The sequence below is a fragment of the Oncorhynchus nerka genome, linkage group LG13 (assembly GCF_034236695.1).
Source record: "Oncorhynchus nerka isolate Pitt River linkage group LG13, Oner_Uvic_2.0, whole genome shotgun sequence".
NCBI lineage: Eukaryota > Metazoa > Chordata > Actinopteri > Salmoniformes > Salmonidae > Oncorhynchus > Oncorhynchus nerka.
The window spans coordinates 82183609-82209219 of record NC_088408.1 but is presented as its reverse complement, the minus strand read 5'-3'; the positions used below and the strand labels follow the sequence as shown (position 1 = coordinate 82209219).

At 39.6% G+C, this 25611-nt stretch overlaps 1 protein-coding gene across 1 annotated transcript in view; it reads left to right on the top strand.

Annotated features, from left to right (window-relative positions):
• LOC115140261 (zinc finger matrin-type protein 4-like) overlaps nucleotides 1-25611 on the top strand; it is a 205631-nt gene that overhangs the window by 6196 nt on the left and 173824 nt on the right. The window contains exon 2 of the mRNA XM_029678516.2: nucleotides 21509-21610. Within this exon, the coding sequence (XP_029534376.1) occupies nucleotides 21509-21610 (102 nt within the window). The remainder of the gene's footprint in view (nucleotides 1-21508; nucleotides 21611-25611) is intronic.

Below are 25611 nucleotides of genomic sequence, written 5' to 3'. Positions count from 1 at the left end.
TTTTCCAGACGGACAGCTAATGATCTTTACATCGCCTCCTGATGAATTTTATCACTTATTAACGTTTACTAATACCTAAAGTTGCATTACAAACGTATTTCGAAGTGTTTTGTGAAAGTTTATCGTCGACTTTTTGAATTTTAAAAAATGACGTTACGTTTTGAAAACGCTGTTTTTTTCGTTTATCACACAGTCTACATATAACGATATCTTGGCTTTATATGGACCGATTTAATCGAAATAAAGACCCAATAGTGTTTATGGGACATCTAGGAGTGCCAACAAAGAAGATGGTGAAAGGTAATGACTGTTTTCTATTTTATTGTGCGGTTTGTGTAACGCTGAAATGCTAATTATTTTGTTTACGTCCCCTGCGTGGCTTTTGTGTTGTAGTGTATTGGTGCATGCTATCAGATAATAGCTTCTCATGCTTTCGCCGAAAAGCATTTTAAAAATCTGACTTGTTGCCTGGATTCACAACGAGTGTAGCTTTAATTCGATACCCTGCATGTGTATTTTAATGAACGTTTGAGTTTTAACTAATACTATTAGCATTTAGTGTAGCGCATTTGCATTTCCAGAGCTCTAGTTGGGACGCAAGCGTCTCAGGTAGAAGCAAGAGGTTAAAGCAAACACTACTTTTCACCAGGTTTCATAGGGCTCAATAGAGAATAGGGAGCCATTTGGGACGCAGTCTAAACCACTCAGTGGTCCTGGCCTGGAGAGTCAGCTGGAAAAATGTTGCTGTCTACTGCTAAGGAGGTTAATAACAATGCTGATGATGGTACTGGATAGGGATGCAACAATTCACAGATACAAATCAGTGAAATGTTTAAGATGCACTACGTGACCAAAAGTATGTAGACACCTCTTCGTCGAACATCTCATTCCAAAGTCATGGGCATTAATTAGAGGTTGAACGATTTATGATTTTTCAACACCGATACCGGTTATTGGAGGACCAAAAAAAGCCGATACTGATTAATAGGCCGTTTTTATATATATTTGAAATAATGACAATTGCAACAATACTGAATGAACAATGAACACTTCTATTTTAACTTAATATAATAAATACAATCTATTTAGTCTCAAATAAATAATGAAACATGTTCAATTTGTTAAATAATGCAAAAACAAAGTGTTGGAGAAGAAAGTAAAAGTGCCATGTGTCATGTAAGAAAGCTAACATTTTAATTCCTTACTCAGAACATGACAACATATGAAAGCTGGTGGTTCATTATTCCCAGTTCTTCAATATTTCCAGTTAAGAAGTTTTAGGTTGTAGTTATTATAGGAATTATGACGCGTCAACTATTTCTCTCTATACCAAATTGTATTTCATATACATTTGACTATTGGATGTTCTTATAGGCACTTTAGTATTGCCAGCCTAATCTCGGGAGTTGATAGACTTGAAGTCATAAACAGCGCTGTGCATCAAGCATTGCTAAGAGCTGCTGGCAAATGCAGTAAAGTGCTGTTTGAATGAATGCTTACGAGCCTGCTGCTGCCTACCACCACTCAGTCAGACTGCTCTATCAAATATCAAATTGTAGACTTAATTATAATATAATAAACACACAGAAATACGAGCCTTTGGTCAAAAACAAAACGTTTATTCTTTCAGTGAAATACAGAACCATTGTGTATTTTGTCGAACGGGTGGCAACCCTAACATATACCCTGACTCTGCTTACACTGAACTCAAGAGAAGTGACACAATTTCCCTAGTTAATATTGCTTGAAAACATGCATTTATTTGAACTAAATATGCAGGTTTAAAAAATATACTGTTGTGTTTTGATTTGAAGAAAAGCATTGCTGTTTATGGTTAGGTACGTTAGGTACGTTAGGTACGTTTGTGCAAGTATGTGCTTTTTTTTCGCGAATGCGCTTTTTAAAAATCATCACCTGTTTGGTGAGGTTGAAGTAGGCTGTGATTCGATGATAAATTAACAGGCGCCGCATTGATTATATGCAACGCAGGACAAGCTAGTTCACCTAGTAATATCATCAACCGTGTGTAGTTAACTAGTGATTATGTGAAGATAAGTTTAATGCTAGCTAGCAACTTACCTTGGCTTCTTGCAGCCACAAGGTCCTTTTGAGGCTGCACTCGTGTAACAGGTGGGCAGCCTGCCACACAGTTTCCTCGTGGATTACATTGTAACCGGCCATAATTGGCGTCCAAAATGTCTGATTACCAATTGTTATGAAAACTTGAAATCGGCCCTTAATTAATCGGCAATGCCGATCGGTCAACCTCTAGCATTAATATGGAGTTGCTGCTATACCAGCCTCCACTCTTCTTGGAAGACTTTCCACTAGATGTTGGAACATTTCTGTCGGGACTTCCATTCAGCCACGAGCATTAGTGAGGTAGGGTACTGATGTTGGGCGTTTAGGCCTGGCTTGCAGTCGGCATTCCAATTCACCCCAAAAGTGTTTGATGTGGTTGAGGTCAGGGCTCTGTGCAGGTCAGTCAAGTTCTTCCACACGGATCTCGATAAACCATTTCTGTATGGAACTCGCTTTGTGCATGGGGGCATTGTCATGCTGAAACAGGAAAGGGCTTTCCCCAAACTGTTGCCACAAAGTTGGAAACACAGAATCATTTTAGAATGTCATTGTATGCTGTAGCGTTGTGATTTCCCTTCACTGGAACTAAGGAGCCTAGCCCAAACCATGCAAAACAGCCCCAAACATTACACCAAACATTACAGTTGGCACTATGCATTGGGGCAGGTCGCGTTCAACTGGCATCCGACACACCCAGATCCGGCTGTCAGACTGCCAGATGGTGAAACGTGATTCCTCACTCCAGAGAACGCACTTCCACTGCTCCGGAGTCCAATGGCGGTGAGCGTTATACCACTCCAGCCGAAGTTTGGCGTTGCGCTTGGTGATTTTAGGCTTGGGTGCGGCTGCTCGGTCATGGAAACCCATTTCATGAAGCTCCCAACAAACAGTTCTTGTGCTGACGTTGCTTCCAGAAGCAGCTTGAAACTCGGTAGTGAGTGTTGCAACCGAGGACAGATGATTTTTAAGCGCTTCAGCAATTGGTGGTCCCGTTCTGTGAGCTTGTGTGGCCTACCACTTCATGGCTGAACCGTTGTTGCTCCTAGACATTCCACTTCACAATAACAGTACTTACAGTTGACTGGGGCAGCACTAGCAGGGCAGAAATTTGATTAACTGACTTGTTGGATAGGTGGCATCCTATGACGGTGCCGTGTTGAAAGTCACTGAGCTCTTCAGTAAGGCCATTCTACTGCCAATGTTTGTCTGTGGAGATTGAATGGCTGTGTGATCGATTTTATACACCTGTCAGGTGTGGCTGAAATAGCCGAATCCACTCATTTGAAGGGGTGTCTACATTAGAGGTCGACCGATTAATCATCATGGCCGATTTTCAAGTTTTCATAATAATCTGTAATAGGCATTTTTGGATGCCGAATTTGGCCGATTACATTGCATTCCACAAGGAAAATGCATGTCAGGCTGACCACCCGTTACGCAACTGCAGCAAGGAGCCAAGGTAAGTAGCTAGCTAGCATTAAACGTATCTTATAAAAACAATTCATCTTCACATTATCACTAGTTAACTACACACGGTTGATGATATTACTAGGTTAACTAGCTTGTCCTGCGTTGCATATAATCAATGCGGTGCCTGTTAATTTATCATCGAATCACAGCCTACTTCGCCAAACGGGTGATGATTTAACGAAGGCGAATTCGCGAAAAAAAGCACAATCATTCCACGAATGCACCTAACCATAAACATCTTTTGCCTTTCTTAAAATCAAAGAAATTAATGTAAGCAGGCAATATTATATGGGAATAGGGTATATGCAACAGTTTGGGCCACCTGGCTCGTTGCGAACTAGAGTTTTACATAATTATGACATAACATTGAAGGTTGTGCAATGTAACAGCAATAATTAGACTTATATCCTGACTACACCGGTCACGTCGTGTGCACGAGCATTACAAAATACATTGAGAAATCTATGTTATTCAATAATTGCACTCACACTGCTCGCGCGCGTCAATGAGCGTCCGCGTTGCCAAGGGCTAAAATAGAAGTCCTTTCTATTTCTGACGCAGATCGCACTGCAAGTCATGCCTCTCCCATCTCCTCATTGGTTTATAGAAGCAGGTACCCACGTGCCATCTCCTCATTGGTTATACCCACGTGGGTGATTGAAAGATGAACTGTGTTGCCGGTCTTTGTGGTAATACTATGAAAGTTTAGACGCCAATCACCATATAAGTTCAAAGATGAAAAAGCCTGGAAGGAGGAGAGATGACTAGAAACGATTCGGTTGACCGTTTGATGTGTGGATTAAGTGGCGGAGTAGAGGACCTGGTGCATTTTAGGTATAATAACAACTCAATGTTTATATCCCAGGACAAATTAGCTAGCAACCGCAAGCTAGCTAAATAGGACAAATTAGCTAGCAAGTGCAAGCTAACTAGCTAAATTGCCATAAATCTTCAATGCTTTTCGACCTGTTCCCAAATGAATGTAATTGGTTCAGAGTTTGTTTTTGATATTTTAACCTGCGTGTCGTGATCGCGTTTGGTGTAGGGGGACAAGATAAATGTATGCACGATGGCGCACGCGCACAGCCGGTTTGGGTTCTGTGTTAGGGTTGCCACCCATTCGACAAAATACAGAATAGTTCCGTATTTCACTGAAAGAATAAACATTTTGTTTTTGAAATGATAGTTTCTGGATTTTACCATATTAATGACCAAAGGCTCGTATTTCTGTGTGTTTACTATATTATAATTAAGTCTACGATTTGATATAGAGCATTCTGACTGAGCGGTGGTAGGCAGCAGCAGGCTCATAAGCATTCATTCAAAATTTAGCAGCTCTTAGCAATGCTTGATCTCAGCGCTGTTTATTACTTTAAGCCTATCAACTCCTGAGATTCAGCTGGCAATACTAAAGTGCCTATAAGAACATCCAATAGTCAAAGGTATATGAAATACAAATGGTAAAGCGAGAAATAGTTGACGCGTCATAATTCCTATAATAACTGCAACCTGATATTTCTTTACTGGGAATATTGAAAAACTGGGAATATTGAACCACCAGCTTTCATATGTTCCGAGCAAGGATCTAAAACGTTAGCTTTTTTACATGGCACATATTGCACTTTTACTTTCTTCTCCCACAAATAAAATCAAATAAAATTTAATTTAATATAGCCCTTCGTACATCAGCTGATATCTCAAAGTGCTGTACAGAAACCCAGCCTAAAACCCCAAACAGCAAGCAATGCAGGTGTAGAAGCACAGTGGCTAGGAAAAACTCCCTAGAAAGGCCAAAACCTAGGAAGAAACCTAGAGAGGAACCAGGCTATGTGGGGTGGCCAGTCCTCTTCTGGCTGTGCCGGGTGGAGATTATAACAGAACATGGCCAAGATGTTCAAATGTTCATAAATGACCAGCATGGTCGTATAATAATAAGGCAGAACAGTTGAAACTGGAGTAGCAGCACGGTCAGGTGGACTGGGGACAGCAAGGAGTCAACATGTCAGGTAGTCCTGGGGCATGGTCCTAGGGCTCAGGTCCTCCGAGAGAGAGAAGGAAAGAGAGAATTAGAGAGAGCATATGTGGGGTGGCCAGTCCTCTTCTGGCTGTGCTGGGTGGAGATTATAACAGAACATGGGCAAGATGTTAAAATGTGTTTATGCATTATTTCAACCAAATTGAGCATGTTTCATTATTTATTTGAGACTAAATAGATTTTTATTTATGTATTATATTAAATTAAAATAGAAGTGTTCATTGTTCATGCAGTTCATGCAGTATCTTTTGTGACTACTGATGCGTTTTCTCTTGCATGTAACTGTGTTGACAGTCATTGATCTACTAGTCATTTTTCATTCCGAACAGCACCAGGGAATATCAGTAGCCAAGGTTGTGCTATATTTTCATTACTTATGTCATAGCTAATTGTCAAACGATAAATATTTATACATTACTAGCTCAAACTATCTGCGAAGATGGGGGGGGGTACATGGCCCCCCAGTCTAATAGTGGTACTTGGGTGGTGGATGCCCAGTCTCCCTTTTGGTTCAGATCAGATGCCTACATAACACATACTGTACACCATAGACATGCATCATACACACAGATCCAGCTTAGAAAGGCCCAGGCTCATGAGCTCCACCAGCAGCAGATTTCAATTTAGAATGGAAAATGAATGTGCTTATGCAAAACATGTTAGTGCATCGATTCACTCAGGAGTCGCACCGAATCGTTTCAAACTACAACATTCCTGTATCGTGTCAGAGCTCATGTATCTAGATACGTATGGAATTGTTTTGAAATGGAAAGATGTACATCCTTAGTACTGGACAAACAGCCTCATGATCCTCACAGATCAACCCAGGTGAGGAGAGGCCAAGCAGCTGTAGCTTCAGTTAAACTGTCTGGCAAGTCCCACTGCTTTCAGTTCAACTGTCAATTTCCTTGGCCAGTTGTATTTTATTAGCTACTGAGGGAGGTTGCAGATGTAATTATCAATTTGCGTTTCCCTATTGGTGAAAATCAAGAAAAACTCTAGCCCCTTGTGTAGTTTGTTTTGCAGAGCTGGTATTTTTTCTATGTTGTAATTGGATAGATAACACAGTGGTAGTGTTTATAGTATTGCTCATGAACTAAGCTCTTTGTTGGTGTTAGTCAGGTTTGTAGAGGATTGTATTCATAATTGCTTATAATGTAAACACTGATTTATATGCATGCTCACAATGCACTCTATTAGGCTGATAAAGCCAGGCCGTTGTCTGACCTTCGCTAAGCTCTTGGGATGGAGAGGTGAGCGCTATTTACTGAGCTAAAATCATTTAAGTCCTTTAGACTAAAGTGCATGTTTTTTTACAGAATCCGTATGACGTAGATCATTTATAAATAGTGGCGGAGATGATAAAGAAATCGTAGTACACATGTAATTAGCCTACTTGTAATTGTTTGTGTTACATGCTGTTTTTTAAACTCTGACTTAAGTATAGCTGTATGATAATCAATCCCTCCTACCACTCCAGTATGTGTTAATCTCTCTGATGTGGTTCCCTATCTGTGTCCGGCTTTTTTAGTATTTTAGTTAGCTCTAATAATCAAATCTCTGAATTAATTCAGTTGCTAAAGTGAGCTTGTATGACATGCTAACGCACTGTTTTTCTCTCTCTATTTCGCTCTCTCACTCTGTCACACACTCTCTCCAGTCACAACCACTCTACTATAGTCAGCCTCATCAAGATGTTATTGGGCTCAATTTGTAGAAAAAGTGGACAAGTATTGGACAGATAGCTAGATTGTCGTTTTGGAGGGCATTGCTGATTTATCCATAACAACAGTTAGCCAAAGGCAACCTTTCTTCATTTGCAAACTAAGATTACTTCTGTTTTGGGGCTTTAGAATGATTCTTGTTGCGTTTAGGAGATGCTTGAATACATCATCTTTCAGCATTCTGTTTCCTCCTAAATACAGCTAAGATATTTATCTTAAGGTGAGGACTTTTGAGGGAATATGGTGGAATAAAATAAATGATCAACTGTGAGAACCTTTGAGAGAAAACTTAATGAGGACCTGCTGGAATCGAGGTGCAAAGCTGGAAAGTTTGGTTATTTGCTTGGTTTATTACCCTGTCTAACTCTGAGATGTGTTGTTTCTGCAGTTGGTAGTTATAACTGATGTCAGATCCATTATTTGTGTTGTGGTGCACCTGGATGACTGCGTGCTTTGCGTTTACTGAATGAAAACAAAGAGAAAAGTATATTTTTTGTTGTTGTCTTTTCACACTAATTATGCTGTCCTAGTCGGGACGTTATGTAAATACAAACTAAAATGTATCAAGTATCTCTTAACTCTCCATTCAGTATTCATTTTATGATTGTTCATTCTCAAAGACAATGACAGGAGGAGTCCACAGGAGGCTGCTGAGTGGAAAACGGCTCATAATAATGGCCGGAAGGGAGCAAATGGAATGGCATCAAACACCTGGAAACAATGTGTTTGCTAATTCCACTGATTCCACTCCAGTCATTACCACAAGCCCGTCCTCCCCAGTTAAGGTGCCACCATCCTCCTGTGGTGGAGTCTGTTCCTTAGATAATATGTTTAACCAACCTCCTTAATGTCTTGGGTAGTTTAGAACCTATAACACAGCTCTGACACCAAAATGCCTGTTTACTGTTCTGAGTTATCACTAGTACTCCTACGTAGGAATCTCATCATGTTGCTGTCCAAATCATCTCTTGGCTTGATCTCAATTCAGACAGAATTGACCCTATGCTATCCATGGGCACCAGGAGCTGTTTATGTTACAGTAATTGTAACTCTATCCAGCGCTATTGAGCCCATCTCTTTCATCCTTAATAATGCCCATCATGTATTATGCTGTAATAATGAATTGGCTGTTTTATTAGTTATAATATGGAATGGATAAACAGCTGATTATTTATAATCTACCCTGCTAGACAAAGTGTGGTTGTTATGTTCTGCTAAATAGGTCTATGTATTATTGCTGAGGGTTTTCCCCATGAAAGTGATCTGGAATCATTAGAATACTATAATATTCTCTTTTAATCAGAGTGGTTGGTAGCTCGCTCTGCTTTTAAAAATGAAACGCATTGACCTGAACTATCTTCCATTGGAAAGATTTGAGTCTGTTGTAACCCATCCTCTCCATTAATGAAGTGTGTTAGAAAAAAAGATCTAGCACATTAGACAATTGCTGACATTTTACAGCTTTATCTTCTCAAATAACATTTGAAACTGGGGTCCACTTGATCTCCATCATGACCTAATGAGCACAACAGTATTTTTTGTTGTTGTTGCAAAACTGTAAGTCATTTCTCATTGCTTTCACACATGAAAATGCTAAGCACATTTTTCAAAACAGTAAATGCAATTCTCCACAAATGACGCAAAACTCCAGTTGAGTAAATCATGACAAACAAAATTAAAACATTTTGGTCACCGCTGATGCAAATGACTTCCATGAATGTGAACCACTTCTGCACGTGTGTAAAACCTCTGAACAATTGTGCAATCAACAATCAGTCTTTAATCATGCATAAGAGGTCACCTCTGAGTTGCTGTTTCCAAGAATGGACCAAGGAAGAGGCATCGTGAGGGCAAGGACAAAGCAGAGGCAGAGGGGCCCATAGAGGAAGATAGTTCTGCTCTCAGTAAAAATGGAAAAAGGTCAAATAAAGCATTTTGTTTCTGGATATTCATGCTCTTGAGTGACATTCATTCTTCGTTGGTCATCTGGTAAAATCATTTTAGAAAAAAATGATGCAGCCCATGCTGTGATAATGTTTACTTGCCTTTTATGTTGCATACTATAATTATAGTATAAACAAATGGCCCAGATATATTGATAGTGTAGTTAGTATTTATTGGGCCACTGTGTAATTATTGATTTGAATAACTTTTCATTAGATAACAAGTTGTATTGTTTGATGGAGGTAGATGACTTTGTGTCATGTATTTCATATTTTGATTCTCAATTCATTTTGAAAGTGAAATGTGTAATTTTGGCCAAATTGTTTCAGTTTGGGCTGAGTGTTAATTGTTTCGAAAAAGTGAATTCTGTTTAGACAAAGGTGCTTGGGTAGTTGAGGAAAAACGGTATACAAACCTCCCTCAGGAACAAATGTTTATATTTGTGTGAAGTATGTCAATTTGCCATCCTGTAATCGTACATTTCTCAAGATTTAGATTTTGGGGGGCTGTTTGTCCTTTGAGCATCATTCAAAGAACCCCACTGGTCTTATAAGACAATTTAAAATGAAGTTTTCTCAGCCAAAGTTTTCAGCTGGGGAGTTGTCTAGCAGTATACACAACCTGTCTGTCTATAGGCCTAGTAATACCCCTGATTAGTGTAAGAGGCTACAATCCAGTCTCTTCCTCTTCAGTGCCTTCCCTCTCACCCTGGATTCTCCTCTGTGTTGCTCTGATGTGCTGCCACGAATCCCTGCAGCCTACAACATAGAAATAGAATCACTGGACATGGCCAATGGTAACGAGCTCAGCTGGGAGGCAGTGCTGCAGGACAACCAGCAGCCTAGCTAGAGAGAGTGCGCTGAGACTCAGATTTCTCACTTACTACACAGAAATGCTTATTTATGGATATGAATGTCATTCTCTTCATGGTGATGTATCCTGAATAGGTACAAATATGCAATATCCTCCTTTGCATATTGGGGTATTATTCTTAACAATGGCTATTATTTTAATCAGCTTTTGCCCCAAACGAGATCAAATTTGGTTGGACCGGACCAAATCTGAAACCAATCATAGACGTCTATGATTCACAAGTTTGGACATCAAAGTACAGCGCGGTAGAGCTCAGTAGATTACAGTCAAGTATACATTCGCGTAGAGATTTGTGGAGTTCAGTACAGTAAAGCAGAGTATCATACAGTACTGTACATTATAGTGTACTCTAGTGTGCTCTACTGTGTCCTGTACTGTACAGTACTGAACTGAGCTGTCCAAACTTGTGACCCCCACATGTTGTTTGTGACTACTATGATTTCCCATTGTAGCCAATTCAATTGAAACAATTATGTTACCGAATTTCATGTTTTAATAACTGAATAATTCATCAACAAAATGTGTTATCAGTAAAAACACTAACTAATGGATAGGTCTACTTTTACTTGTTACTTCTGTGAACTTTCATTATCCTTCGTCCTCATGAGAGAGATCAGAAACTATCTTCAAGATATGTGGGTTGTTGGTAAGAGAATTACAGGGCACAAGGCAATGTTTATTTTCAATAAAAATTGATCCAAAACTAAATATGTGTTTATTAGTTGACAGGGGTCTTTACTTCAACATTGTGTTTTTCAATGTTTTTTTTTTTAACCAGAAATCAAAGCCTTTGCTTATTCCACATTTTTAGGATGGAAAATTTGGTGAAAAATGTATGTTTTTGACATGCTCCTATGAACAGGTGAAGTTCATAGGAGCATGTGGGGCGGCAGGTAGCGTGGGGTGGCAGGTTGCCTAATGGTTAAAGCGTTGGACTAGTAACCGAAAGGTGCAAGATCAAATCCCTGAGCTGACAAGGTAAAATAATTTTGTTCTGCCCTTGAACAAGGCAGTTAACCACTGTTCCTAGGCCGTCATTGAAAATAAGAATTTGTTCTTATCTGACTTGCCTAGTTAAATAAAGGTTAAAAAAACAATGTTGGTTGTCATGTGTCCTTTAACATGGACCCTCACACTACACTGCTCTGAACTCTGGGTAATTAGCAGCTACAGTTGAAGTCGGAAGTTTACATATACCTTAGCCAACTACATTTAAACTCAGTTTTTCACAATTCCTGACATTTAGTCCGAGTAACAATTCCATGTCTTAGGCAAGTTAGGGTCACCACTTTATTTTAAGAATATGAAATGTCAGAATAATGGTAGAGAGAGATTTATTTCTGCTTTTATTTCTTTCATCACTTTCCCAGTGGTTCAGAAGTTTACATACACTCAATAAGTATTTGGTAGCATTGCTTTTAACTTGGGTCAAACGTTTTGGGTAGCCTTCCACAAGCTTCTCACAATAAGTTGGGTGAATTTTGGCCCATTCCTCCTGACAGAGCTGGTGTAACTGAGTCACGTTTGTAGGCCTCCTTACTCGCACACACTTTTTCAGTTCTGCCCACAAATTTTCTATAGGATTGAGGTCAGGGCTTTGTGATGACACTCCAATACCTTGACTTTGTTGTCTTTAAGCCATTTTGCCACAACTTTGGAAGTATGCTTGGGGTCATTGTCCATTTGGAAGACCCATTTGCGACCAAGCTTTAACTGATGTCTTGAGATGTTGCTTCAATATATTCACATAATTTTCCTCTCTCATGATGCCATCTATTTGTGAAGTGCACCAGTCCCTCCTGTTGCAAAGCACCCCACAACATGCCAACCCTGTGCTTCATGGTTGGAATGGTGTTCTTTGGCTTGCAAGCCTCCCCTTTCTCCTCCAAACATAACGATGGTCATTATGGCCGAACAGTTCTATTTTTGTTTTGTCAGACCAGAGGACATTTCTCCAAAAAGTACGATCTTTGTCCCCATGTGCAGTTGCAAACCGTAGTCTGGCTTTTTTATGGAGGTTTTGGAGCAGTGGCTTCTTCCTTGCTGAGCGGCCTTTCAGGTTATGTCAATATAGGACTTGTTTTACTGTGGATATAGATACATTTGTACCTGTTTCCTCCAGCATCTTCACAAGGTCCTTTGCTGCTGTTCTGGGATTGATTTGCACTTTTCATCTCTAGGAGACAGAATGCGTCTCCAGCCGTATGATGGCTCCGTGGTCCCATGGTATTGATACTTGCTTACTATTGTTTGTACAGATGAACGTGGTACCTTCAGGCATTTGGAAATCGCTCTCAAGGATGAACCAGACTTGTGAAGGTCTAAAAAAACAAACATTTCTGAGGTCTTGGCTGATTTCTTTTGATTTTCTGTTAACTGTTAACAAATCTTAGTAAAACTACTTGTGTCATGCACAAAGTAGATGTCCTAACCGACTTGCCAAAACTATAGTTTGTAAGCAAGATATTTGTGGAGTGGTTGAAATACACTTAGTTGGAGTCATTAAAACTCGTATGTAAACTTCCGACTTCAACTGTGTCTGCTGAAGGAAATGTTAGGAGTTTCTTGGAATGGATGGGATTGATTTATGTGACAGTAATGTGACTGCATATTCATATTTTCTCCTCCATTAGAGCAAATGTAGCACTTGACCTGCTCTTACGCTCTTAGGGAGCGATTTGAAGGGGGGGAGATAAATTGGTATTCCATTAGTCTTTTCATTTTAGCTATTTTGAAACAATGCTGTATTCACGACTCAATAATGTTATTCAGTGACAAGATTACTTTTTGAGCTCATAAAATGTTTACATTTCTTACTAATGTAACCATTTCAGAAGATGTAACTATTTAAAAACATGTTAAAAATGTATGGATAGTCTGGGTCAGTCAACAACAAGTTACATTCAAAATGTTATATAAGATAAATTAGTTAAATGATTTGAACAAATGCACAAACTTTTTTGGTCATGAATTATAGAGGTACCACTCTCTCCTAAACCCACTAATGACCAAGTTAGAGCAGTGTGCTGAACACCTTGAATGATTTACACGGAACTGTTGACTCACGTTTTCAATCAATTATTCAGTTCAACAAAAGTTCCATTCCATCTTCCTAACCTATTTCCACTTTCTAGTTGTTATATACACATTTCCGAGGCTTTCCAAGCATTGTATTCCTTGTGAAATGTAAAGCCTAATTTCTGTATGTTTAGAGAGATCTTTGAGAATATGGATAGAATGAGAGAGCGAGAGAGGACAGGGAAACAGAGGGAGAGCGAAGTAGAGACAGACAGAGATTGGCTAGCTCAGGACAGTTGTGTTTTCTCTTCCTATGTAGCTGGTGAATGAATGAGTGCAGCGTCAGGCCTTTCCTCAGCCAGGGGGGGTGGCACCTAGACGACAGCCCAGTGTGACTCGGCAGCACATGTTGACGTCGATGTGGGCTCCTGAGCGGAGGTTGCACTGATTTATTTATTCAATCTCCTCTGCTCTTCCCCTATTAGTTTGTTGGTTGGAGCTGCAGCATTCAGACACTGGGTTTTATCTTCATCCTGTCAGTTTGGTGCTTTGGCCCCTCCCCTCCTCTACACAGGAGCTCTGAATGCCAGCCTCCCTCCCTCTCTCCACTGATAACAGCTTACAGGCATTGTGCTGCCCGCTGGAACTCAGTGCCAAGGTCACATTATTTTAAAGAACAAGCGACACAAAATGCCAAAAGGTGAAAAGGCAGTCTGGAACAAAATAATCCTGTACTTGGCATTAATGGGATAATTCAAATGGAAGAGTAAGGGTTACTCAGATTAAAATAGACTCTTACATAAACCCAGAGATTTAGAGAAAGTTATGTTACTGAGAAATATATATATATTCTCTATCACTGTTATTTTACAGTGATAAAGAAAATATACAAGTAATTTTAAAGTGATAATCAAAATATCTATGTTAACATCAGCATACCAACCTGCATCCCACTGCTGGCTTGCCTCTGAAGCTAAACCGGGTCGGTCTTGATCTGCCCCTGGATGGGAGACCAGATGCTGTGGTTAGGGGTGTTGGAGGTCCAGTGGGTGGCACTCTTTCCTCTGGTCTAAAGAAATCCCAATGCACCAGGGCAGTGAAGGGGACTTTGCCCTGCAGAGTGTGCATTCTTTTGGATGCGACGTTAAATGCATGTCCTGACTCTCTGTGCTCATAACAAATCCCATGAAATGTATTTTAAGAGTAGGAGTGTTAACCCTGGTGTCATGGGTAAATTCCCAACCTTGCCCCATTCCATCATGGCCACCTAATCATCCCCCTCATTCCTAATTGGAGTATATCACTCCTTACTTCTCCACCTGATAGCTGATATGTGGTGAGCGTTCTGGCACAAAAATGGTCGCCATGCGTGACACACATTGGTGTTTGTCACGACTTCCGCCGAAGTCGGGTCCTCTCCTTGTTCGGGTGGCTTTCGGCGTCGCTGGTCTTCTAGCCATCGTCGATCCACTTTTAATTTTCCATTTGTTTTGTCTTGTTTTTCCACACACCTGGTTTCAATTCCCTCATTTACTTGTTGTGTATTTAACCCTCTTTCCCCCAAAGGCTTTGTATGGGATTGTTTATTGTAGTGCTGGTGCACGTTCCCCGTGAGCGCACAACGGGTTATTTTTGTGCCTATTTATCTTGTTGTTCTGGATGCTGTTGGTTTTGCTTAATAAATATCTGGTTATTACCCAGTTCTGATCTCCTGCGCCTGACTTCTCTGCCGCCAATTACGCACCCCGCTACAGTGTTGGAGTTTCCCCCTTACTATGTAAAGCATTTTGAGTACCTAAGTTGGTAGAAAAGCTCTATATAAATCCAATCAATTATTATTAAAGTAATGTGATTGTAGGGTAGGACTTATTATGCAGAATAAATCTCTGAAAAGACATTATGTTTGACTTTGAATGGCTAGTTTGGCAAATTGTAGGGCCTGCCAGTCCTGAAAAGAATAAAAAATATTGAGATTTGTAAACTGCATGCCATACATATACAGTATGTGTGTTTTCCATTATAAATCAGACCCGTCCTAAAACTGAGTGCGTGAACAAGCATTATAACTTTGCCTAGAAATCACCCTCCATTCACCATTTATGGCAACAATAACACCGGTATAATTTGGAACTATTGGAATTAGGCCACAACAGTTTCTAAAAGAAAGAGCCACGGCAAATTTTATCATTTTGATTTTAAAAATATATATCCCCCCATTTGCAAAAAATACTTACTTGCCTGCTTGCAAAAGAATAGAAATAGAAAAACTAGAAAAAGTGCATAATCATGGTCTAATGTTTTCGTGGAGGTAAGGACATTCTCATGCCAAGTTCAGTTTTTAGAAATGCCAACTTTTGTGGGAAAACTGCCACATATTTTGGGGTATATTTTGTCTGTACAGTACGCACAGTTTATAAATGGACCCCCTGGAGAACTCCTGAGGTCACCATGATCATGTGAAAAGGACACTAATGCAGGGTGTGAACTGTTTGGCCAACCACCCTACTTCACTCCAGATCACTTCAACTTTGAACAGCTTAGACTGAACTTTTGTTTGGTATGGTTCAAAGTTGTTTGATTGCTTGCTTTATAGGTATCTCAAGTGAAGTTAAGTAACCTATCAGCGTGACATTGATTTATGCTCCGAAGGATGAGCTGGGCCTTTTCTTTTGACGTTACTACTTGAAGATCTTGTGTGTATATCCTGTTTTTCCTGCATCCTCAACTTGTCCTTCAGCTCTGAAACACATCCGCTGGCAAGTGCCTATCCCTACACTACCACACTATTCACACTTCACCAAACTATCTGTACTTTATTGTACTATTCATACGGCAAGTTATGAAAATACATAAAATAACAGTTTAATGGTAACAATAATGTCCAGTGATGACAACCAGGCAAATCAATGTGAATTGAATAATGTGAATCTTAAAATGTGTAAAAGTAGAAAGTATTGAGGAGTTTACTGAGATAGCTTTTTGCATTTGTCCTCTAACACGTTCCTCACTCCTCCTCACCTTGCTTATTGTTTATTTTATTCATCTGCAGTACCTGTTACTCCAGGGCAGGCTACACAAATAAATCATCTGGAGGATCTGTCTCCATCCAATGGGCTCATGATTTATTTACAAAAAGGAGCGATGTATGGGCCACCCTAAGGCAGAAAAGTTTTGCTAGATTGTTCACCTGCTATTTCCTGTAAGACAACATGTACCCAACGCCTTTTCCAATACCAGTGTTATGTGGGCCTATTTGTTTTATTTAAGGCTAGTGATTTGGAGATGACAAATAACCGAATATGTCCACATTTTTGTATAAAGAAGACAGTACATACATAAGATATGTTTTTTCATGTTAGGATTCGTCTTGTGTTATTTAAGTATGTGGTGATATTTTCTTTTAGCCTTTTACACTTGTGGGAATTGGCCTATATGGATGGGGCTAAATTGAAATGTTTCTTACAGAAGAAATATTAAAAGCATATGCATAACCATGGTAGCAATTGAAAGGGAACAGTTTGTAAATAATGGGAAACTAGTGAGACCAAAGTTGAGTACACAACAGTTCACCTGACACGACTAAATCCAAACATTACTCTTGATTTTTATGTGCGTTTTACATTTATTGTACTTTTTACCGCATTTGTTGATAACGAATCAGAAGGTACTCTGAATACATTTAGTAACATGACTATTCCTGGAAAATGTGGGGTAGGTGTAACATATGAGAGGACTAACTGGTGTCTCCAAGTGGCCACCCACCTCTCCAAAGTGTGCATATATCCTAAGCAATTTCAATACACTTTTATGACTCAAAGAAGAGTCTTCAACTATAAGGTACTAGAGCAAGCACACATAGTTGTTTCATTTGGAACACAACCTTGCATCCCCGCCATCACACAGTTACTGTTGTTGTTTACGCAATCTAAAAAACAATCCATTATAAATCTGGGTCAGGTGGGAGTGATTTGAAATCTTGTTCTATTGCCAACATGAATAGCGAAGTTATAAATACAACCTTACAGTGTTAGGCTTTCGCAAGGCAATTCAAGGAAACAGATCCTAATTTTGGCACGCGTAGAAAGGACTCATGAGTGCATTCAGGTGCATGTGTCAAGCAGCATTTCTTTCTTTTAAAATAAACAAAAATAGACTCATTCTGTTCAGAACAACCCTGGGTTTGACGTCATGTCATCTTGTAACTGTACATCAAAAGTGGTGATCATATATGTTGACCCTGTATATCCCATGAGTTTTATGATTTTGAGATATGAAATACACATGCTATTATCTGAGTATAGCACCATAGTAAACAAAGAGAGAGAGAAGCATATTTCAACCCTGCAGGCGTGACACAAAACGCAGAAATAAAATATAATTCATGCCTTACCTTTGACGAGCTTCTTATGTTGGCACTCCAATATGTCCCAAAAACATCACAAATGGTCATTTCGTTAGATTAATTCCGTCGATATATATATCCAAAATGTCCATTTATTTGGCGCGTTTGATCCAGAAAAACACCAGTTCCAACTTGCGCAACGTGACTACAAAATATCTCAAAAGTTACCTGTAAATTTTGCCAAAACATTTCAAACTACTTTTGTAATACTACTTTAGGTATTTTGTAACGTAAATAATCAATAAAATTGAAGACGGGATGATCTGTGTTCAATACAGGAGGAAAACAAACTGTAGCTAGCTTTCTGGTCACGCGCTTCTATCTAACAGTACACTTCAAGTTACCCTCGTTCAAGATGGCCGTTCATCTTCATTACACAAATGAAAAACCCCAACCAATTTCTAAAGACGGTTGACATCCAGTGGAAGCGATAGAAACTGCAAGAATGTCCCTTAGAAATCTCGATTCCCAATGAAAATTCATTGAAAAGAGAGTGACCTCAAAAAATGTGAAAATACTGCCCCCTGTCATCAAGAAGTTAATTATTCCATGTCCACGAACATTCAACCACCGGTCAGAGATTGCTGCTTTCTCTGTGATTTGCTTGGCCTTCACTTGAACTCTGTTGAACTCTGCATCCAGGAAATTAGTGGATGGAGGTGTGTATGCTGGGAGAAGAACATTTAGAAATCTCTTCCAATACACGTTGCCTGCGAGCATCAGAGATGAACCAGTTGCATACACAGCTCGAGCAAGACATTCATCAGCATTCCTTTGGCTACGTTCCTCCATTGACTCAAAAAAACCTTCTGATTTCAGGAGGACCATGAGCTGTTGCTATCAATACGGTATTTGATTAATAATTTTCACCTCAAATAGAAGTAGAGGGACTTTTGTCAGAGGTTGCTTGTTGTGAGCGCTGAGGGAACTTTATGTTCTTGGCCAGATAATTCTGCGACTTTGTTGCATTCTTCACATATGATTTGGTACAGTATTTGCAAATGTACACAGCTTTTCCTTCTACATTAGCTGCTGTGAAACGTCTCCACACATCAGATAGTACCTGTGGCATTTTCCTGTAAAAAAAAATAGTTTTGTAAAAAAACAACATACAATTTCATGTACAGATAAAGAGTTAAGATTAAACAACTCCTTTGTAAGATTTAAAAAAAAAAATGAAACGTATGGAAACAGGTGAATTAACGCTCCTCAGTTAGCAGGCTCACGTTAGCTAAAACCCACATGGTAGCAAAAACTAACTAACAGAAATTGTTAATAAGTTAGAAATAGTTTAAACACACTTTGCTGTAGGCTACTATTTACTAGTTGACAACAAAAATCATGTATGTCATATAAAATATATTCACCCCACCCAGTATTGTAATCAAAACTTTCCAGAAAGCAGTAGTCCTTGGCTCAGACAGTGTAATGGTGTGGGCTCAAAAGCATCTCATTAGTGTGCAAGATCTTGAGAATCAGCTGTACATGTGGTGGAAGAATGTACTGTGCATGCAGAGGGTTGCAATTCCATTGAATTGGGGATAGTTTCACCAAAATATGCCACAAGACCCAGAATTGCCTTATGTGTATCCCACAAAAAAAAGCTTTTTTAAAAATGAATTTAAGCAAAATTCCCCAAATTCCCGGGCTTAACTTCCCATTTACCGGAAAGTTTCCAACCCTTTGCAACCCTATGTTAGTCTGAATTTAAAATGGATTAAATTGAGATGTTCTGTCACCGGCCTATGCACAATACCACATAATGTCAAAGTGTTATCTTCATTTTAAAGCTATTCAACCCTTTTATGGCAGGCTTAAATAAATTCAGGAGTAAAAATGTGCTTAACAAGTCACATCATACGTTGCATAGACTCACTCTGTGTGCAGTAATAGTGTTTAACATGATTTTGAATGACTACCTCTGTCACGCCCTGGTTGAATTATTTTGTGTTTATCTTCATTTATTTGGTCAGGCCAGGGTGTGGCATGGGTTTTTGTATGTGGTGTGTTGATATTGGGATTGTAGCTTAGTGGGGTGTTCTAGTTAAGTCTATGGCTGTCTGAAGTGGTTCTCAATCAGAGGCAGGTGTTTATCGTTGTCTCTGATTGGGAACCATATTTAGGCAGCCATATTCTTTGAGTGTTTCGTGGGTGATTGTCCTTATTGTCCTTATGTATGTTGTGTAGTTGTTTGCACCAGTATTAGGCTGTTTCAGTTTTCGTTACGTTTATTGTTTTTGTAGTGTTTATATTTGGATTCGTGTTGCTTCAGTTTATTAAACATGGATCGCAATCTACACGCCGCATTTTGGTCCGACTCTCCTTCACACCTAGAAAGCCGTAACAACCTCATCAATACCTCATCAATACATAAAATTATCTGTAAGGTCCCTCAGTCAAGCAGTGCATTTAAAACACAGATTCAACCACAAAGACCAGGGAGTTTTCCAATGACTCGCAAAGAAGGGCACCTGTCGGTAGATGGGGTAAAAATAAAAAAAAGCAGACATTGAATATCCCTTTGAGCATGAATAAGTTATTAATTACACTTTGGATGGTGTACCAATACACCCAGTCAATACAATGATGCAGGCATCCTTCCTAACTCAGTTGCTGGAGAGGAAGGATGATGCCAATGGTGACTTTAAATCAGTTACAAAGTGTAATGGCTGTGATAGGAGAACTGGATCAACAACATTGTAGTTACTCCACAATACTAATCTAAAGGAGGAAGCCTGTACAGAATAAAAATATTCTAAAACATGCATCCTGTTTGCAATAAGACACTAAAGTAAAACTGCAAAAAAATGTGGCAAAGAAATGTACTTTATGTCCTGAATATAAAGCTTTATGTTTGGGGCAAATCCAATACAGCACATCACTGAGTATCACTCTTCATATGTTCAAGCATGCTGGTGGCTGCATCATGTTATGGGTATGCTTGTCATCGGCAAGGACTAGGGAGTTTTTGTAGGATAAAAATAAATGTAATAGAGCTAAACTCAGGCAAAATCCTAGAGGATAGTTTGCTTTCCAACAGACACTGGGATTAACCTTTCAGCAGGACAATAACAGCAGGACAATAACCTAAAATAACAGCAGGACAATAACCCAAAAAAGAAGGCTAAATATACCCTGTAGTTACTTACCAAGATAACATAGATTGTTCCTGTGTGACTTAGTTACAGTTTTGACTTAAATCAGCTTGAAAATCTATGGCAAGACTTGAAAATGGCTGTCTAGCAATGATCAACAAGCTTGAAAAAAAAGAATAATGTGCAAATATTGTACAATCCAGGTGTGCAAAGCTCCTAGACTAACCCAGAAAGATTCACAGCTGTAGATGATGCCAAAGGTGATTCTAAAATGTATTGACTCAGGGTGTTTCATTCTTTATAAATTTGCTCAAATGTACAAAAACATGTTTTCACTTTGTCATTATGGGCTATTGTGTGTAGATGGGTGAAAAATGTTGAATACATTTGGAATTTAGGCTGTAACACAACAAAATGTGGAATAAGTCAAGGGTTATGAATACGTTTTATCAAGAATCAATGGATATGTATCACTAATTTAGAAGTAAAAAAAATATATAGCTTCAGATTTCCCCCCAGGTATTATAATCAGTTAATTTTCTAGTTTTAATGCTTAAAGTGTTGCCATAGTTTATACCTGCTTGACGTCTCTGCTCTCTGCCATGCCTAATGAAGGCTCCACAATATTGATGAGATGAATGTGAGTGCTCCCAAATTTGCAATGCGAGTTCTCTAATGGAAGCAGGTCTGATCAACTATCTATCTTAGTATTACATTATAATTTACTTGCTCCATTATGTCCCTTCATTGCACTTGATCCATTCAAGCCTATTATATTCTGTGCTATTTTAAAGTTCCTAATTTAAAAATGCCCAACCCAGTGTTACATTTCATGTAGTTGTTTGTCTCTCCTCTCTCCCACCAGATGAAGTCTACAGAAGTGGACCAAGGGCTTTTCACAGACACCTACTGCAAAGTGTGCAGCGCTCAGCTCATCTCCGAGTCCCAGAGGATCGCCCACTACGAGGTACGGAATACTTGAAGAGCTTAATTCAGAAACGCTATATGTCAATTCAGAAATGTAGGTCAATTAACTTGTATTGTTTAAATAAATGACACTAAATATAAACACAACATGTGAATTGTTGGTCCCATGTTTCATGAGCTGAAATAAAAGATCCCAGAAATTTTCCAGACGCACAAAAAGTTAATTTCTCTCTAATTTTGTGCACAAATTTGTTTACATCCCTGTTAGTGAGTGTTTCTCCTTTGCCAAGATAATCCATCCACGTGACATGTGCGGTATATCAAGAAATTGATTCAACAGTATAATCATTACACAGGTGAACCTTGTGCTGGGGGCAATAAAAGGCCATGCTAAAATGTGAAGTTTTGAGAGAGCGTGCAATTGGCATGCTGACTGCAGGAATGTCCACCAGAGCTGTTGCCAGAGAATTGAATGTTAATTTTTATACCATAAGCTACCTCCAATGTCATTTTAGAGAATTTGGATTTAAGTCCAACCAGCCTCACAACCGCAGATCACGTGTAACCAGCCCATGACATCCACATCCAGCTGCTTCACCTGCGGGATGGTCTGAGACCAGTCACCCAGACAGCTAATGAAACTGTGGGTTTCTGCGCAAACTGTTTAGAAACCGTCTCAGGGAAACTCATCTGCGTGCATGTCGTCCTCACCAGGGCCTTGACCTGACTGCAGTTCGGCATCGTAACCGACTTCAGTCTTCATATGCTCACCTTTGATGGCCTCTGGCACACTGTATAAGTGTGCTCTTCATTGATGAATCCCGGTTTCAACTGTACCAGGCAGATGGCAGACAGCGTGGTGGTTATGGTATGGGCATGCTTAAGCTACAGAATGAACACAATTGCATTTTATCAATGGAAATTTGAATGCACAGTTACCATGATGAGATCCTGAGATCCATTGTCTTGCCATTCATCCGCCACAATTACCTCATGTTTCAGCATGGGCGGGAACTATTTAGCAAAATGCTATATATCTGCCTCACTTTCAGAACAAGTAAAATGTAACCAATAACTAGCCTACATTTGTTTTTATAAAGAACTGTACAAATCTGTGTGTATGTACTGTGTGTGTATACAGTGGAGCAAAAAAGTATTTAGTCAGCCACCAATTGTGCAAGTTCTCCCACTTAAAAAGATGTGAGGTCTGTAATTTTCATCATAGGTACACTTCAACTATGACTGACAAAATGGAGAGAAAAAAATCCAGAAAATCACATTGTAGGATTTTTAAAGAATTTATTTGCAAATTATGGTGGAAATTATGGTGGAAAATAAGTATTTGGTCACCTACAAACAAGCAAGATTTCTGTCTCTCACAGACCTTCTTCTTTAAGAGACTCCTCTGTCCTCCACTCGTTACCTGTATTAATGGCACCTGTTTGAACTTGTTATCAGTATAAAAGACACCTGTCCACAACCTCAAACAGTCACACTCCAAAATCCACTATGGCCAAGACCAAAGAGCTGTCAAAGGACACCAGAAACAAAATTGTAGACCTGCACCAGGCTGGGAAGACTGAATCTGCAATAGGTAAGCAGCTTGGTTTGAAGAAATCAACTGTGGGAGCAATTATTAGGAAATGGAAGACATACAAGACCACTGATGATCTCCCTCGATCTGGGGCTCCACGCAAGATCTCACCCCGTGGGGTCAAAATGATCACAAGACTGGTGAGCAAAAATCCCAGAACCTCACGGGGGGACCTAGTGAATGACCTGCAGAGAGCTGGGACCAAAGTAACAAAGCCTACCATCAGCAAGGGCATTGAAGATGAAACGTGGCTGGGTCTTTCAGCATGACAATGATCCCAACACACTGCCCGGGCAACGAAGGAGTGGCTTCGTAAGAAGCATTTCAAGGTCCCAGAGTGGCCTAGCCAGTCTCCAGATCTCAACCCCATAGAAAATCTTTGGATGGAGTTGAAAGTCCATGTTGCCCAGCAACAGCCCCAAAACATCACTGCTCTAGAGGAGATCTGCATGGAGGAATGGGGCAAAATACCAGCAACAGTGTGTGAAAACCTTGTGAAGACTTAGAGAAAACGTTTGACCTCTGTCATTGCCAACAAAGGGTATATAACAAAGTATTGAGATAAACTTTTGTTATTGACCAAATACTTATTTTCCACCATAATTTGCAAATAAATTCATTAAAAATCCTACAATGTGATTTTCTGGATTTTTTTTCTCTCATTTTGTCAGTCATAGTTGAAGTGTACCTATGATGAAAATTACAGGCCTCTCATCTTTTTAAGTGGGAGAACTTGCACAATTGGTGGCTGAATAAATAATTTTTTGCCCCACTGTATATATATATATATATATACACAATTATTTTTTGATTCAATACAGTAATATGAGATCTTTATGAAAAACATTTACACTTTAGTAATTTAGCAGATGCTCTTATCCAGAGCGACTTACAATAAATATATTCATCTTAAGATAGCTAGGTGAACAATCACATATCACAGTTAAATATGCAGGATATGAACATTCAATTAAAGAAAAACACATTTTCATACACATCTAATATCTATAAATAAACAAACTGAGAACACCCCTAAGCATTCATATCGGATTAAAAAGCACTTCAAAATTTGTTGATTTTATAGAATTTTGGAAATACTCTTCACTTACAGTACACTACCGTAGGTCTGCTCGTCCCCCGCCAGTCTGAACTGACACGACACATCATAATGAACATCAGTCGTACAGTAGATCACCTGCTGGGTGTCAACAAACTATGGCGATTCAACATGTATTGTTGTCTGGAAATGAACAGAAAATGATGGCCGACGTTCTGTGGTGAGAGGCGATAGGACGACTCGCGACGCACCTGCTGTGCACGGCCGACGTTCATGTTAGTCTGTCAAGTCTTTTAGGGATGAGAGAGTCAGCTTACCAGACAATTCAACCATTAATAACCAAGGCTTAGGTCATACTGTTTGTTCTGTATCAGTCAGAGCCGCTCAGCAGCAGCAATCCCAAACAGCAGAAAGCTGCAGTTTTAAAATGTCAGGCACATGACTCACCTGGTTTTACACAAATATTCGTAATTATTTAGTTAAAGTGCTGACGAACAGCAAACACTGTCTGGCCCCATTGCTTTCCAGGACCACCACCTGGTTTGTCAGAGATATTGCAGAAGAGGTTCTCTATCGAAGTGTTTCCCCATTGCTTTAGTTTGGCCAGTGCTCGCCAGAGTATAGCTGCCTTGCATTTTCTTCTGCTTGACTACCAACACCTCATAGAATGGTTATTAAATATGAACACAGACTCTTTCAAATTACAATGTATGCCAGCACCTGTTTGATTCCACTCCAAGCGCCGTGGCTGCCTTTTGGGAGGTAACTTGGCTCGTCTTTATTACAGATGTGGCCTTTCACTCACTGCAACAGTCAGATGGCCAGAACAGAGCGTCTGACTGCACTGCAGGGCCCATGGTGCATTTGTATGGACATCAGGAATAAGAGGAGCTGAAGGGACTCATTGTTCATGCCGTTTAAGTATTAATCAGAGTGCTTGCCTTGCTCACACCTGACCGGTCACGGAGGTTGCTCATCACTCACTCACTCAACTTGTGGTCTTGGCCATCTTCTCCAACGTGCCCCAGCTCTGCTGATTTTGTTGGAGTTCAGTTTCGTTTGGTTGCTACGGTAGCAACTGTACTGCTGAACGTTTTGAACGATGTTACACTTGATACTGTTATTTCTGATAGCACTGAAATATTATGTACTGTATATACTTTGATCAAGTTTTAGATTATTATAATTATTTAGTTGTATCCCTCATTCTCTGAATAGTCTGTGTTAATATGAGACAAACTGTGTGCAATGACGTTCCATTGGGTTTAAATGAGGATGATGATGTGTTCAGAATATGTGTTTAGTCCAGGGGTGTCAAACTTATTTTGCCCCGCGGGCCTCATTCAGGCTTCAAGGTCTGAAGGTTATATTTCCTTTCTGTCAAAATTTG